Below are 15,916 nucleotides of genomic sequence, written 5' to 3' on the forward strand. Positions count from 1 at the left end.
ATGCGATTGGAGGAACATGGAACCCTTTAATTCCACATTCTCCAATCGGTGTTAGTGGTTTGAGTTATTATCTATAAATCAGAGCCGTCTGATATAAAAAAAATTGTAGGACCGTCTGATCAATTAGATGTGAAGGGTTTCCAATTGTAAACGATTATTGTGTGTTCGTCAAATATTAGATTACCCAAAAAAAAAAATTTTAAAAAGTGTCCGTGTTCGGAGAACAAAAAAAAAATCCAGGGGTTTACAACGAGGATGGTGTAAAATAATCCACGGCATTGATGTTTTACTCGTGTAGCACTGACAGTGGTCGGATGGCTCATTGAATCTAATTTTAATCGAAATTTTAAATCATCCAACAGTGGAGATTATCTGGCTGACACTTGGCACTCTATTCTTGCTTGATTAAAGGACGGCTGACACAGCTAAGTTTATAAGAGAACCCGAAGGGATGACTCAGTTGGCAAAGCTCAACGCTTCCACGTAGGATGTCAGAGTTCGAATCCTCTCGAGGCCAATTATATAAAAAGCGCATTGAGGATGTAGTCATGATGTGCGCGTAAGCTGGCCCAGGATAAATCTCATTTTCCAAAAATAAAAAAGCTAAGTTTATAAGAGTTCGGATCAGCTACCCGTCAGGGGATCACTATGTGTTCCCCAACGGCTTTACCACCATAAAACGGAAACCCAGGGTTTAGGTGATGGCATTTTATTTTTTTTTTACCTGTGGGTCCCACCAGATTTGTGATGGTAAAGCCGTCGAGGAGCATTGGGTGATGATCCGGATGAAGATGTAGTGGTTTACCCAAAAAAAAAAAATAGAAGATGTATTAGATGAATAAGGTGACTCATGGAAGCCACGGTGATCAACTTTTTCGTTACAATTTCTCATTGGAGGTTGAGGTCGAAGGCTCACCGTTTCACCAGACGTTCAGAACGGAAGAGGATATACATCTGAATGTTTATTTGGAAATCCATAAACAAATTCTGTTTCTTTTTTGGTAAAAATAAAACAGAATTTGTTTATGAAATTCCAAATAAATAAATAAAAGAAAACACAATTTGTTTATAGATTTCCAAATAAACATTCGGACATCAAAATTCTGTTTCAAATTTTCAATAATCGACTTCAAAGATGCCATGGTGGCATACAAAGTCATTTGATTTAACACATTATTTTTCTGGTTGTATCATTTCTTTGGTGCACACCGCATAACAACTCCAAATTTGGGTACAAGTTCTTATGCATCGAGCTTGACAGGTACACCTCTAAGGCAAAGTCGGATGGAATGTCTGAACTTTCTCCGCACTTTTGCTATTACCATCGTTAAAATCGCACTAGTTTTGTGTCCGCCCTTGAGGCGTGTTATATGTCTCCCCTATGAGGGTGTTGTATGTCCGCCCTATGAGGCGTGTTATATTTCTTTGTTGCTATAGTTGTTACATTCTTTGTTCTAAGGGTTATTTTGACGTGATCATTTTTAGACTTGACCCAACCCTTAGCTTTGATGACCTTGTCTATTACATGTATGACAATTTGGTCACTTTTTGCTTCTTGGTTCGATTCAAACCTTGTGTGTTCATACAGTTGTGTTTGTGCTTTTTTTAGTTATCTAAATGAAGTGATGTTTACCAAAAAAATAAAAATAAATACAAAACCATTTGATTTATAATATTTTGTCATTATTTTATACAAACTTATACAAGAACATTAAGCCTTGTCCCAACTAAATGGGTTCGGCTTTATACAAACTTATACTCAACTATATATTTTAGTCATAATCTTTGATGGAAGAAATTTATATTCAAAATTTAGTGACAACTCATGATCGGCTACATTTTCCAGGAGGGGAAGAGAATGTACTTCTATGACTAATGACTATCCTCATTCTAGCCAAATGCGATTATGAGTCAAATGTAAATTAATGTTGCAGCAATTATTTACATAGGAGGTCATGCTAATTTTTCTTAGTAAATCATTTTTCCAAAAACCCATTATTTATAGGGGGCGCCGCCCCGGCCCCCCCCGCCCCCGGGGGGGGGGGGGGGGGGGGGGGGGGGGGGGGGGGGGGGGTGTTGGGGGGGGGGGGCCGGGGGGGGGGGTTTTTATTTTTTTTGGGGGGGTGGTTTTTGGGGGGGTGGGGGGTGGTGGGGGGGGGGGGGGGGGGGGGGGGTTTTTTGGTGGGGGGGGGGGGGCCTGGAAAAAACTTTTTGGTTTGGGGAGGTTTTTCATTCAAAAATGATTAACCGCAATCGCCAATTTGAATCTACCATCATTAGTGTATTACCTGATTCATCGGTTGAATTAGGGCGGCGGGGTTCCCTCGGGGGAGGCGGGGCCCTTATCCGAGTCAAATGTAAATCATTTTCTTATCAAATGAGATGTCATGCTAATTTTTCCACCCATGCATTTTCAAAACCCATCAAATAGGTAGAAATTTTACAAAAGTTGTGAAAAATAATAAAATGAGACCCACATTTTCCATATTTTTTTTTCCACCTCACTATTGCAAAGAAACTGTGCCTTATTATGAAATTGTTTATTTTTTTTCCTTTTGAAAAGAAAAGAAATTATATTTTCCATTGTTTCGGATGGATATCCGGACCCATATCCGTTTGGTATTGTGACGTTCTTCATTCTTCACAGGGTTCGTACAGCCTCTATAAGCCGTTTATAACTTCGACCGGGAAATCAAAGACTTGCACCTAGCCTTCGTAGTACAGCCTCCATAAGGCGTTTCTAACTTCGACTGGGAAACCAAAGATTTGCAGCGAGATCAGCGATGGGTTACTCCAAAGACCAGCTGCTCCAAAAACTAAAGGTTCATTTTGTTCCGCTTTCTTTTTGGATTTTTTGTTCTTCTACAATGTTGACAACATGCTTGTTTTCGATTACTTCTCCTCACGATAATTGTAGCAGGTTCTCTCTGACAGCCACTTACTTTTCCGAATAATTTGTTTTGTTGAACAGTACCGGACAAATTGGGGGAATTCATCCCATCCCCATCTTCCCCCAAAAATTTGAAAAAAAGAGAAAGAACCAAAATCAGGAAGAACGATTAGATGATAAAGAGTAATTTATGATTTTTCAGTTGGTGTTAATTAAATCAATGGACTCATTTCAAGTATTTGGAATCCAGTGGAACATTTGTGGTTGGTTAGATTAAGTACCATCTGATGCACCTTTTGGCTGTTTTTCTGGTGGAATATTTGTTCAGTCAACTTGTACAGTTTTTTTTTTGGGCAGAAACTTGTACAGTTCATAGCAACTTAATTGATGTAGTTTCTTCCGGTATAGCCTTAGTAGAATGGGAATTCATTGGAGTTTATCTGCAATTTTGTTTCTATGATTTTTTAAGAAGGAGATGAATGCAGTTTCTTTTAATTAGTATCTCGTGTTCTGGGTGTTCTTACGCAATTAATTTCCTTCTTGCTCACCCCCCAAGAAGGGAAGATATAGTAGTAAGCATTTAATTATTAACAATTTCTTTTGCACTTGACAACTCCATTTTAGGAACTTCGATTCTATTGTTATTATTGCAAAGGCATCTTGAATGGTTCCTCACCACTGCCTTAACTGATTGAACCTGAAAGATCTCTCCTAGAAGAGATAACTTTAGAAATAGGGGGCTCAGTAAGGAATTGGGCTCATATTCATCCATGTAAATGTGAAATTAATCCAATATGACTGAAGAGCTTGAACAAATAAGGATGTTGGAAACAGGTGGTGGGAAAAGCTATGACAATTGACTTTGACTGATAAACACATGGCTTTGAACAGAATTTGATGGGGGTACCATTAGTTTGAAAGAGACTTAATTGAATTGAGTTGGTTTTTTGATGTCCCTTAGTGGTTATGCTTTTATTTTTTCCTTGTCAATCAAGTAGTCATGTTATTTGTACTCATCTGTATTGGCATGGAAAGGATTTATTAATTTAGTCTGGTGATTTTATTAAGGAAGAACAAATGTAGTACTACAGTGACAGAATGAAAATTGTAGTAGTGCATTGACAGACAGAAGCAGTCAGCTGACGCCCATAACACACGAAATGATTCTTCAAGCAGATCTGAGAACTAATCACCTCTATGTCTTATTATAACTCGTCCACAAGCTCATTAGCTATCCTGGGGTCCACCTGAAATAGCATTTTATGTGAAAAGCAATATGTCAGATAGATAGATCTGATCAAGTATTAAGTCTAAATTATTCATCTACCTAATAACATTTTCAGCATCACCATCTGTAAGGACCTTCTCTACTTGGGAATTGTGACTTCTTAGCATGCCTCTAAGCAACTCTGCTTTACTGGAAATCCCTTCTTCTACTGGGTCTCAGAAAGATGTTTTCACCAACTCAATCCATAAGCCTAGTTGCTCTCCCAATTCCAGACAGATTTGGGTTTCCTTCCATTAAAGTTTAATTTTAACCTACATCTGGAGGGGCTGCCGCCTTTTTTCTACAATAAATTCTCTAAAGCTTCCAGACTGCAATATTGCATATTGCTTGAGGTCATAGATGGAGTACACCCTTTCTTTTCCCCCCATCATTCAACTGGTGACCTTGTATAAGAAACAACACCAATGTCAACATGAGCAGGATCTTTGACAACTTCAATTATGCATTTATGCAGTCTAGATATGGTAATTGTAACGCTGGAACCTCCATCATCTTGGAGTCAACCGGTTTTGCTTGCCTTGATAATGCTTAAACTTCTCATGAATCGTAGATAGAAGGATGCTATGTCATGAAGCTTTGTACCTCTGAAGAGTCTTTGGTATAGGCGAATCAACATGCTTTGGAGTTTGAACCTTGTCTGGATCTGCTTCTGTGCTTCTTGATGGCACAGTGAAACCATGCACAACAACCTCGGGTAGAAATGGACAAACATTTCTTGAGGTTGACGAACAGTTTTAAGCTCATAGGGCTCGCATCACATGCAACATATAATCCCTTGATAAATTGGGCCACACACAACTAACTGAAAGATGACTCTGCTGATTAATCTAAAACCAACTATACCAATATAGGTCCCCACTGCTAATTAAATGTCTTTGTAGTATTGACTTTTTTGAGTTCTTATAATTCAGCATATTACCAGTAAAACCCAAAGATTTAAAGCTCGTACTGACTAGACATCAAAGTAGAGCCCATTTTTCTCTTGGTTCCATTTGATCTTCACTGTGCCAGATATTGATCGTTGCAATAAGCCAATGTCAATGGGCAGTTGAGGAAACTGTTGCCCATGTTGGATAAATGATGGGATTGTTTGCTGGTTGATTGATATTGTCTAATCAGGAACTGCTTTATATTCAGGAAACTAATACTAGCGAATTGCTTTTTGGATATAATTTGTTTTTTTTGTCACAGTTGGTCACTATACAGTTGCCAGATCAGCTATCTTTCAATTTGGTTTGATTCTTATTTGATGGAATTTCTAAAACTTCCTCAATGATCCTACATTGAACAGTGGATGTTCTTACTCTTCCCTACTTTTTGTTGCTGGCCCCTTTGGTCTGCAGGAATTACAATTTTGCCAAACTTCTTTGTATCAGAATCTCCCCTTTATTAGCTTCCTCTTTCTGTATTTTCTTCTATTTTCTGCAAGTCTCTCAAGTTAAGCAGACATCTAAATTACATCTTCATTTCTGCTCCTGGAAAATTCTAACTGGATGGATGTGAGAATGGAGAAGTCAAATGGACTTGTACTGACTTTAAAAACCTTTTTGGGTTGGCTTGCATTATCAAATTAACTACTGTTATGGCGAGTGTTCACCTTCTATTATAAATTATTGGATGCACTCATAATTGTGTTTCACATGGTGATACTGGACTTATTTTGGTGTCTGTCAATTCATGTTTGACATGCTCTTACTTCTTGAACTGATGGTTGAACTGCATTACATGTAGGAGCTTCAAATTGACTTTTCCTGTTATGATCATCCTGTGGTCTTGACAGTTGAAGCTCAGGTAAATAAAATTGAAAGTTTCTTTTCTTCTTTGAGATGCACTATATAGAATTGACTCTTATTACTATTCTTTTCTCATCAGAAACAATATGTTGGACATTTGGGAGGTGGATTGAGTAAAAATTTATTTTTGAAGGTTGGTATCTTCATTTTCTGGAAAGAGTGTTCAGCAGTTTTATTTTACTCTACCAGTAAAACCTTGCATCCTGCTGTGTTTCCCAAAGCCTTGACCTATTATCTTACTTTATTATGTAGGACAAAAAACATAGGTTTTATATTGTTTCTGCTCTGGCGGATACTACTGTGGATTTGAAAGGTATTTCTCATTTCTTTCTTTACTGATAGATTGACAGAATGTATGTTAAGAGGGCATACAATTTTATATGCCCAAAAGATGGACCAGCAACCAGAATAGGGAAAAGACTACCCAAGTATCCAGTAGGAATGTACTTAAAACTCATGTCAACCCTTGGCATGGCTTGGACTGGACCCCGCTAGCTTGCTCATCAATCAGTGGTATTAGTTTCTGTTGTCTCCATTGAAACAAGATGTTTGAGGAGGCAAGGTAATTAGTTTCTAAAACGTATAGCAGGCAGGCAGCTTGATACTAGGAATAAAAACTAGAAGAGGAGCGAACTGGGATTGAACAAATTGCATTCTTAAAAGCTTGCACTTTTAGATATCGCTGTTGTCTTGAATTTTTAATTTCATTGATTTATTTCAATGTTTCTTTTCGTACCTCTCTTTGATGTTTGACTGGGCTACTTGTTTTGGATTTATTGTTGTGCAGTTCTGTCTCAGCGGCTGGGTTTGGGGAAGGGAGGACTGCGAATGGCTTCTGAGGAAGCCCTACTTGAAATCCTTCAGGTGGGTTTGTGACTGGACCTGAATCTTCTATTCTAAACTTCACTTGGTTTACAAACTCAGATTGCTATGGACTGCAAGGTTTAAAACTGGGACTCTGTGAATTGGCTGAGTCAAATTGAATCAACATACACAATCCTTATCTCCAGGGATCCAAATTGTCACTTCCTGAATTGAAGTAGGTTTGGCTGATATCTAGTCATTTTCCTTGTAACTCATCTTGCTGATTCCCAGTTCATGAACTGGTCAGACTATTTTCTATGAGCAGCCCTGACTAATTTTGAGTTTGAGAACCTGGATGAATGCAATTTCTGGACGTGTACATCTATTTTGGGCCTCAGAACTGGTGCATAGCATTCTAGACAGGAAGTGCAACTAATAATTATCGAAACCATTTCAATACATCTTATGGAATATTACATTTTCAGATCATAAGAAACCAGGAAATGAATTAGCAAGAAGCGTTAGAATGAAAGATTTAGAAGGAGGTATGCAGGTGGTATTTATTTTTCGCTTTTGTTCTGCTTGGAAGAGGCTATCTAATGGTGTAACTGGTGCTTCATTTGAAACCTATGATTCAGATAATAGGAACCCCTTTGGGTTAATGAATCTTCCATTTATGGATCTAGACAAAAGTTCTTCTGTGAGTCTCCTTTAATCTATTGTTCTATATCAGCCTAAGCTAATCAGTGCATCCTAGTTTAACTGTTTAATCCATCCAAATTAACGATCCAGTTCCTGTGAATTCCTGGAAAATTCATAGACTATATTCTGGACTCATTTTATGGAAGCATTTCATGCATGCTTGCTTTCACACCTGCTAAATATGTCGTTTGAAACTCCAAAATTACAAATTTTGGTATCAAGAAAGATTTTTTGCACCTTGATTGTACTAGAATACTTATAGAGGATGTAGTATACCTGGAGTTGTGTTTGATGTAGACAGATTCCTGGGTCAGTATTATAGCTGCAGGAACCTAAGGAACCGGGCCTATCATACTTAAGGGGAACCTTGGTTTGGTGGTCTTGTCTAAGTGGCCTTGAGCAGCACCAGCAATGGGACTTCCCCCCATCCTCCGCCCTCCCTTTTTGGTGTCAACTTTGAGTTAGTGAGTTAATGCCTCAGTTTTCATGCTGTGCATGTCCCCAGTAGTGAGGTGTAAGGGACTTTCTATCTTGCTTGATTTCCTTTCTTTTAATAACAACTATGTCTTATGTACACATTTGACCATTTATCTCTTATGCAATTGATAATAATTGGATGTGGTTTTCAACTAAAAACTCTATGAGATGCAGTAAATTCAGAGGCTTTTGAGCGAGATGCTTAGTCTGTGAGAGAATTCCTATTATTCATCTTTTCCTTTATCTCAAATGACTTTCCCTGGTTGCTATTTGTTTTATCTGTGGTTTAGACAAAATCTGAAACCCAATTGAATGCCACTTGTGCTTTTGAGATTTTTGTTTGGCCATTAGAAGAAGTCTCTGTCATCAAGTACTGGCTTGAGAAACAATAACTCAACTTGTTTGAAATTCCATTTACTTACACATTCAAGGCTCATAAATTGTGTATCCTTCATCAGTTGTTGTTGTAATGCTATTGAGGAATCTACAAGTATACTTGAACGCTTGTTTTCACAATACTGTCAAATGAGCTGAAACGTACCAGATGTACTTTCTTTAAGGTATTTAGACACCCCGGTTTGTGCAACATGGGTTCTACAGTGTCTTCACCTCAAGATCAGTCAGCCCAACCTTTAAGGTTGCACCCCAAAAAGGTTACTTAAGGTGTATCAGGTAATGTTCACTGCTAGACAGAACAACAACAAGGAGAGAGAGAGAAAGAAAGAGGAGGAGAAATTCAGTGTCTAGAATGAACACGAAATTGAGTTTATATAGAGCCCCAAAGGCTGTGGGTGAATTTCCTATGAAGATCTTGTCAGCAGCATCAGAGTACTTGGAGAAGAAGCTCCTATTTCCACAAATGTGCCTGGTGGCACCTGTATCCATCACCCAGGATGTTGACTTTTCAACCACAAAAGCCTCTGTTATCATTGCAGTGTAGATCTCGAATCAATCAACTTGAAACCCAATCAAGATGTTACCTTCAAAAAGAAGAAGAGAGCATGCTTCAAGTGTGGCAAACCTGGGCATTTCATAAAGGATTGCCGGGTAAAGAAGAAAGGAGGAACAGAGAAAGCAAGGGCTAATTGGAACTCCTAGGTTCGTTCCTAAGTCGGTTCCTCTCTTCAATTCTGATCCGAACCACAACATTGTCAAAGGCCCAGTCCTTCCTCTTCTGTTTCATTGAGACCTTGAAGGCACTCCAAGTGGAAGGAAGCTTGTGTATCAAGGCACTGGTCACAAAGGCATCTGGCAGAATGATATTCTCTTTTGCCAGATTCCCCACCAACACTTGATACTTGTTTACTTGGTCGGAGATGCTAATCCCATCGACCATCGTAAACTCCAGAAAGGTTTCAACCACAAACCTTAAGTTACCGGCATCCTCAAGAGTATATTTCTTGACTAATGCCTCCCAGATTTTGTAAGCAAATTCAAAAGAGCTATACACATTGTATAACTCGTTTGACAACGCATTTAGAATGCGATTCTTACATTTGAAATCCGTAGTGAACCATTCGATCCTTTTCTGATCGAATGAAGGATCACCTGACTTAGCAGGTTGGGGTTCATTCAGCACAAATGCTATCCTAGCTTCTATAAGTGCAAAATACAGCATTTGCTTCCAACGTTTAAAGTTCTCACCTTTGAACTGCTCGATTTTGTCAAAATCTAACTTTTCGGTTGGTGGTCACGAAGCTTGCAGAGATGGAAGAGGAGTGCTGTTCTCAGTGACTTTCTCATGTGTACTTACGTTTGTAGAGTCCTTCATGTTGGTCTCTTTTCCAACGGTTGTGTTGACTACTTCAGTGTTGTCAGTAGCCATAGTAGAAAATATAATAAATACCTTAAACTTGTTGTAACGCTGTTGAAGAATCTACAAATATACTTGAACGCTTGTTTTCACAATACTGTCAAATGAGCTGAAACGTACCAGAGGTACTTTCTTTAAGGTATTTGGACACCCCGATTTGTGCAACACGGGTTCTACAGTGTCTTCACCTCAAGATCAGTCAGCCAAACCTTTAAGGTTGCACCCTAGAAAGGTTACTTAAGTTGTATCAGGTAATGTTCACTGCTAGACAGAACAACAACAGGGAGAGAGAGAGAAAGAAAGAGGAGGAGAAATTCAGGTGTCCGAATGAATACGAAACTGAGTTTATATAGAGCCCCAAAGGTTGTGGGTGAAAGGGTAAGGTACCTCTCTTTGTGAGGGTACCTTTCAGCTCAGCTCCCTTTAGGAAGGTACTTATCCAGTTGACCTCCCTGCAGGAGAGTGCCTCTCATGGCATCTCCATGTATTCACCCAGCAGTGGGCTCTCCAGAATAGGGCCCATGACAAAATGGGCCTTTTGGATCAAAGCCCACGGCCCAAGTCCCCAAGTCCCAAGTCCCAAGTCCCATATTAATATTAATATTAATATTAATATATATATATATATATAATCATGGCAGGGTCAAAACAGGATTCAAGCAAATTAATAATTCATGGGCCCTTACTATATATAAACCATATAATTAGATCCTCTTAACCCGATGTGGGACTAAATAAAACCATAGATAAAAGACACAATTAAAACAAATATTTATATAAAATAAGTTTTTAACATATTTACAACAATCCCCCACAATGGTTAAAACTTCAAATACAAAGGCTGAAGACTCAAATAGTAGTGAACACATTAGACACAATAGGACACTTCGTTGTAGATGTCTTTCGGACTTGAATCTACACTAGATCTGATAAAGCACGCTACAGAGGCTTATCATCTATGTACCAGCCAATGTCATCGGAAAAGGACAAATCACCTTGAAGTTTACCTCTGGAAAAATTCTGAAGTTGGAGAATGCCCTCTATGTACCAGATATAAGGCGAAATCTGATCTCTGGTCCACTCCTGAATAAAGCTGGGTTCAATCTGTCCTTTGAAGCAGACAAAGAAGTTCTCTTGAAAAATGATGTATTTAATGGAAAAGGTTAACTTAATGATGGCCTCTTTGTATTGAGTATTACTGAATTAATAAATACCTCTGATTCTGCTTATGTTCTTGATTCTTTTGATTTATGGCATGGTAGACTAGGTCACAATAATGCACCTTATATATCTCAATTATGTTAGTTGGGCATTATACATAGTGTTAAACCACCATTGACTAAATGTAAAATTTGTGTTGAGGCTAAATTTACATAGAAACCTCATAAGTCAGTGGATAGGAAAATGAATTTGCTAGAACTAGTGCATAGTGATTTATGTGACTTCAAATCACAAGAATCAAGAGGTGGTAATAGGTATGTTATCACCTTTATAGATGATTGTTCTAGATATACTATGATATATCTACTGAAATCTAAGAATGAAGCCTGCAATGTCTTTCTGTCTTATAAAGCAGAAGTAGAGAATCAACTTGGAAGAAAGATAAAAAGGCTAAGGATTGACAGAGGGTCATAATATTTCAGCCTTGGTAAATTCTTTGAAGAGAATGGAATTATTCATGAAACCACTGCCCCATATCAACCAGAATCTAATGGGATAGCAGAACGGAAAAATCGTTTATTAAAAGAGATGATGAATGCAATGTTAACCAATTCTGGCTTACCACTTGACTTGTGGGGGGATGCAATATTAACTTCGTGTTATGTTTTAAACAGAATTCCCCACAGGAAGACTGGAATGATACCATATGAAAAATGGTATTTAAGGAAACCAAGTGTGAAACACTTGAGAACATGGGGTTGTTTGGTCAAAGTGACCATTCCAGAACCTAAGAAGCGAAAAGTTGGTCCTAAAACCATTGATTGTGTGTTTTTAGGATATGCGGTACATAGTTCTACATACCGTTGCATGGTTATAAGAACCATTGAAGAAACTTGTGAGGAAAATTCAATAATTGAGACAAGGGATGCTGAATTCTTTGAAAGAATATTTCCTTTTAAATTAAATAGACTTGATAGTGAGTCTGGAAGTAGTAGTATGAATCATGGAAATGATTTGGCTACACCTGCTGATTTATCTAAAGAATTGACACAAAACAGTAGAAATGAGATAATATTGACTCCAAGTGAAAATGAGAATCCTATACGCAAAAGCAAAAGACAAAGGAAAGCTAAATTTTCATCTGATGAGTGGATAGTCTATCTTATAGACAATGACCCTCTCACATATAGTGAAGCAGTTACTTCTCCGGATGCTGTCTTTTGGAAGGAAGCTATAAAGAGTGAACTAGATTCCATTATAGCTAACCACACTTGGGAATTGGTAAATCTTCCTCAAGGTTCAAAGGTGTTAGAAACCAAGTGGATATTTCGAAAGAAATTAAAACCTGATGGTTCCTTAGATAAGTTTAAAGCCAGACTTGTAGTCAAAGGTTTTAGGCAAAAGAAAGACATAGATTATTTTGACACCTTTGCACCCGTAGCAAGAATAACCACTGTGAGAGTTCTCATGGCGATTGCATCTATCTACAATTTGGTGATACACCAAATGGATGTAAAAACAACATTTCTAAATGGGGAATTGGAGGAAGAGATCTACATAAGACAACCAGAAGGTTATGTATCTCTTGGTCAACCTAATAAGGTTTGTAAATTAGTCAAGTCATTATATGGGTTGAAGCAAGCACCCAAGTAGTGGCATAAGAAATTTGATACTGCTCTTATTTTGAAGGGTTTTAGTGTCAATGATTTTGAAAGGTGCTTATATAGTAAGTTTCATCAAGGGAAGGGTGTTTTTATTCTACTTTATGTAGATGACATGTTGATCATGGGAACAAGCCTAGAAATAGTTAATCAAACTAAGAAACTGCTATTGTCTTTATTTGACACCAAAGATTTGGGCACTGCTGATGTAATTCTGGGAATTAGAATCATCAGAAAAGAAAGAGAAATTATACTCTCTCAAGCTCATTATGTGGAAAATATGCTTAAGAAGTTTGGTTTTTATGATTCTGGTTTGTTCAAAATTCCTTCAACTATAGAAAGTAATTTTCAGAAAAATATTGGAGAACCAGTAAATCAGAAGAGATACTCACAGATTATTGGATCTGTGACTTATCTGATGAACTGTACTAGGCCAGATATTGCTCTAACAGTTGGAAAATTGAGCCAACATACTCATAATCCTAGCAAAGAGCACTGGCATGGAATTGAACGATTACTTCGGTATCTTAAGGGTACTATGCATTATGGACTTCACTATAGTGGAAATCCCTCTGTTTTGGATGGACACTGTGATGCTAATTGGATCTCAGATTCAAGAGAAACACTAGCTACAAGTGGATATATGTTTATGCTAGGTGGAGGAGCAATCTCATGGAAGTTAGTTAAGCAATCATGTGGAATATCTTCTACAATGGAAGCTGAATTCGTAGTTTTGGAAAAGGCTGGAAGTGAAGCTGAATGGCTTAGAAACATAATTGCAGATATACCTCTATGGCCCAAACCAATGCCACCTATATCATTGCATTGTGACAATAAAGCAACTATAGGAAGAGCCAAGAATCGGGTATATAATGGCAAAAGAAGACACATACGTCTTCGACATAATCTTGTAAGGCAATATATTGATGAAGGAACAATTGCAATTGATTACGTGAAATCAGAGGAAAATTTAGCTGATATGTTCACTAAAGCTATGCCTACAAGAGCTTTTAATGAAGCACTTATGGGAATGGGATCAAGACCTGTGACATAGGTCATGTGACGGATACCCAACCTATGTGAAGAGGTTAAATCCTGAATTAGGTTCAAAGGGTAAGCAACAAAGTCACTAGATGACCTGTTTGTACTATTATACCCATTCTGAATATATATATATAAAGTAGTACCACTATATCGTTGATAGGATGAGTGACTGACTCTTAATCAAGCGTAGCTCACTAAATGTGGGGGTGTGTCAAATGTGGTGCACACCTAATGCAGACCTAAACAGATATAGAGGGTGAGGCCGCCTTTAGTTGGAAATGTTACATTGGCAAACTTCCTTAAATATCTATGAGACCAAGATTCGAGACAAGGCCGATAAAATGTCTATTTCTCTTTATAAAGGGGTTGTAGGAAGGTCGACCAATTGGATATGAATGGTGGAGTAGCTAGCTACACTGAAGAGGATAGGTTCAAGAAGTTAGACTTCACCGGTACTCTGTAGCGTGCTTTATCAGATCTAGTGTAGATTCAAGTCCGAAAGACATCTACAACGAAGTGTCCTATTGTGTCTAATGTGTTCACTGCTATTTGAGTTTTCAACATTTGTATTTGAAGTTTTAACCATTGTGGGGGATTGTTGTAAATATGTTTAAAACTTATTTTATATAAATATTTGTTTTAATTGTGTCTTTTATCTATGGTTTTATTTAGTCCCACATCGGGTTAAGAGGATCTGATTATATGGTTTATATATAGTAAGGGCCCATGTATTATTAATTTGCTTGAATCCTGTTGTGACCCTGCCATGATTATATATATATATATATATATATATATATATTAATATTAATATATCTATATGACTTGGGACTTGGGACTTGGGACTTGGGGACTTGGGCCGTGGGCTTTGATCCAGAAGGCCCATTTTGTCATGGGCCCTATTCTAGAGAGCCCACTGCTGGGTGAATATGTGGAGATGCCATGAGAGGCACTCTCCTGCAGGGAGGTCAGCTGGATAGGTATCTTCCGAAGGGGAGCTGAGTTGAAAGGTACCCTCACAAAGAGAGGTACCTTACCCTTTCACCCACAGCCTTTGGGGCTTTATATAAACTCTGTTTCGTGTTCATTCTGGACACTGAATTTCTCCTCCTCTTTCTTTCTCTCTCTCTCCCTCCCTATTGTTGTTCTGTCTAGCAGTGAACATTACCTGATACACCTTAAGTAACCTTTCTGGGGTGCAACCTTAAAGGTTGGGCTGACTGATCTTGAGGTGAAGACACTGTAGAACCCGTGTTGCACAAATCGGGGTGTTTAAATACCTTAAAGAAAGTACCTCTGGTACGTTTCAGCTTATTTGACAGTATTGTGAAAACAAACGTTCAAGTATATTTGTAGATTCCTCAATAGCGTTACAACAGTTGTGCCCAAGTTTTAACCTTGTCAGTTGTAATACCCCTTGAAAGGTCTTCCACCGGCAGGAGTTCAAGCCAGACCCAATGCTGAATTAGCTTCCATCTGTGAGTTGCTAATTTAGATGTTGGAGTCGCGTCATATTTGATAATCCAGCCTTCAGTGTTGGCTGAAACTTTTAGGAGTTAATTTCATCAATAAGGCTTCCGTTGCTTAAATGCTCACTTGCTGAATGCTTGGTCATTTGTTCAACTCCTGGAAACAACCTATCAGGAAATAGGAATAAAGCCATACGTCTGCCCTCCCCAGATCCAGCCAACATTGGAGCCTTGTGCACTGGGTATAACCATCTGTTAAACGTATGTTAGACAGTACCCTGATCCATACTTCAGGATAGGATACCAGTGGCCCATTCTTATGTCATTATTGCTATGCTATATGAATTGGTCTCTATGATTAATGAGTGCTTGGTAATATATTTTTCTTATTATTTAATTGCGTTGCTGTATGCAGCAGTATGTGTTGTGTGCTGTCCTTTTTTTTGTAATTGATTGTTTCCTAGCTTTGTGTTTCAGTCCTGTAGTGTCTGGTATTGTCAAGTCAGCATTAATAGGTCTTTAGTTAGAAATTTCTCTGCTAAGGTGTTGCTTGAACCATCTGTTAAACATATTGTTAAACAGTACTCTGATCCATACTTTAGGATAGGATACCAATGCCCTATTCTTGCGTTATTGTTGTTATGCTATAGAAATTGTATAAATTGGTCTTTGTGATTAATGAGTGGTTGGTTACATCTTTTTTAATTTATTTGATTGCATTGCTGTTTGCAAGGTTCCATTGGGCTGCGTTACCCCATTTGCATTAATCAATGAATCGGCAAGGTATGGATTAATGTTTTGTAACAAGTTTATG

The 15,916-nt window shown here is 38.1% G+C and overlaps 1 protein-coding gene across 1 annotated transcript in view; it reads left to right on the plus strand.

Annotated features, from left to right (window-relative positions):
- The first annotated feature begins 2,662 nt into the window (after nt 1-2,662).
- The window catches only part of LOC149021143 (YbaK/aminoacyl-tRNA synthetase-associated domain-containing protein), a 36,836-nt gene continuing 23,582 nt past the window's right edge, over nt 2,663-15,916 (plus strand). The window contains exons 1-6 of the mRNA XM_089149399.1: nt 2,663-2,822; nt 5,910-5,969; nt 6,051-6,104; nt 6,224-6,284; nt 6,759-6,835; nt 15,836-15,885. Of these exons, the coding sequence (XP_089005525.1) occupies nt 2,784-2,822; nt 5,910-5,969; nt 6,051-6,104; nt 6,224-6,284; nt 6,759-6,835; nt 15,836-15,885 (341 nt within the window). The 5' untranslated portion in view covers nt 2,663-2,783. The remainder of the gene's footprint in view (nt 2,823-5,909; nt 5,970-6,050; nt 6,105-6,223; nt 6,285-6,758; nt 6,836-15,835; nt 15,886-15,916) is intronic.

The sequence above is a fragment of the Hakea prostrata genome, chromosome 3 (genome assembly GCF_041222555.1).
Source record: "Hakea prostrata isolate BN-2017 chromosome 3, UWA_Hpros_2, whole genome shotgun sequence".
Taxonomy (NCBI): domain Eukaryota; kingdom Viridiplantae; phylum Streptophyta; class Magnoliopsida; order Proteales; family Proteaceae; genus Hakea; species Hakea prostrata.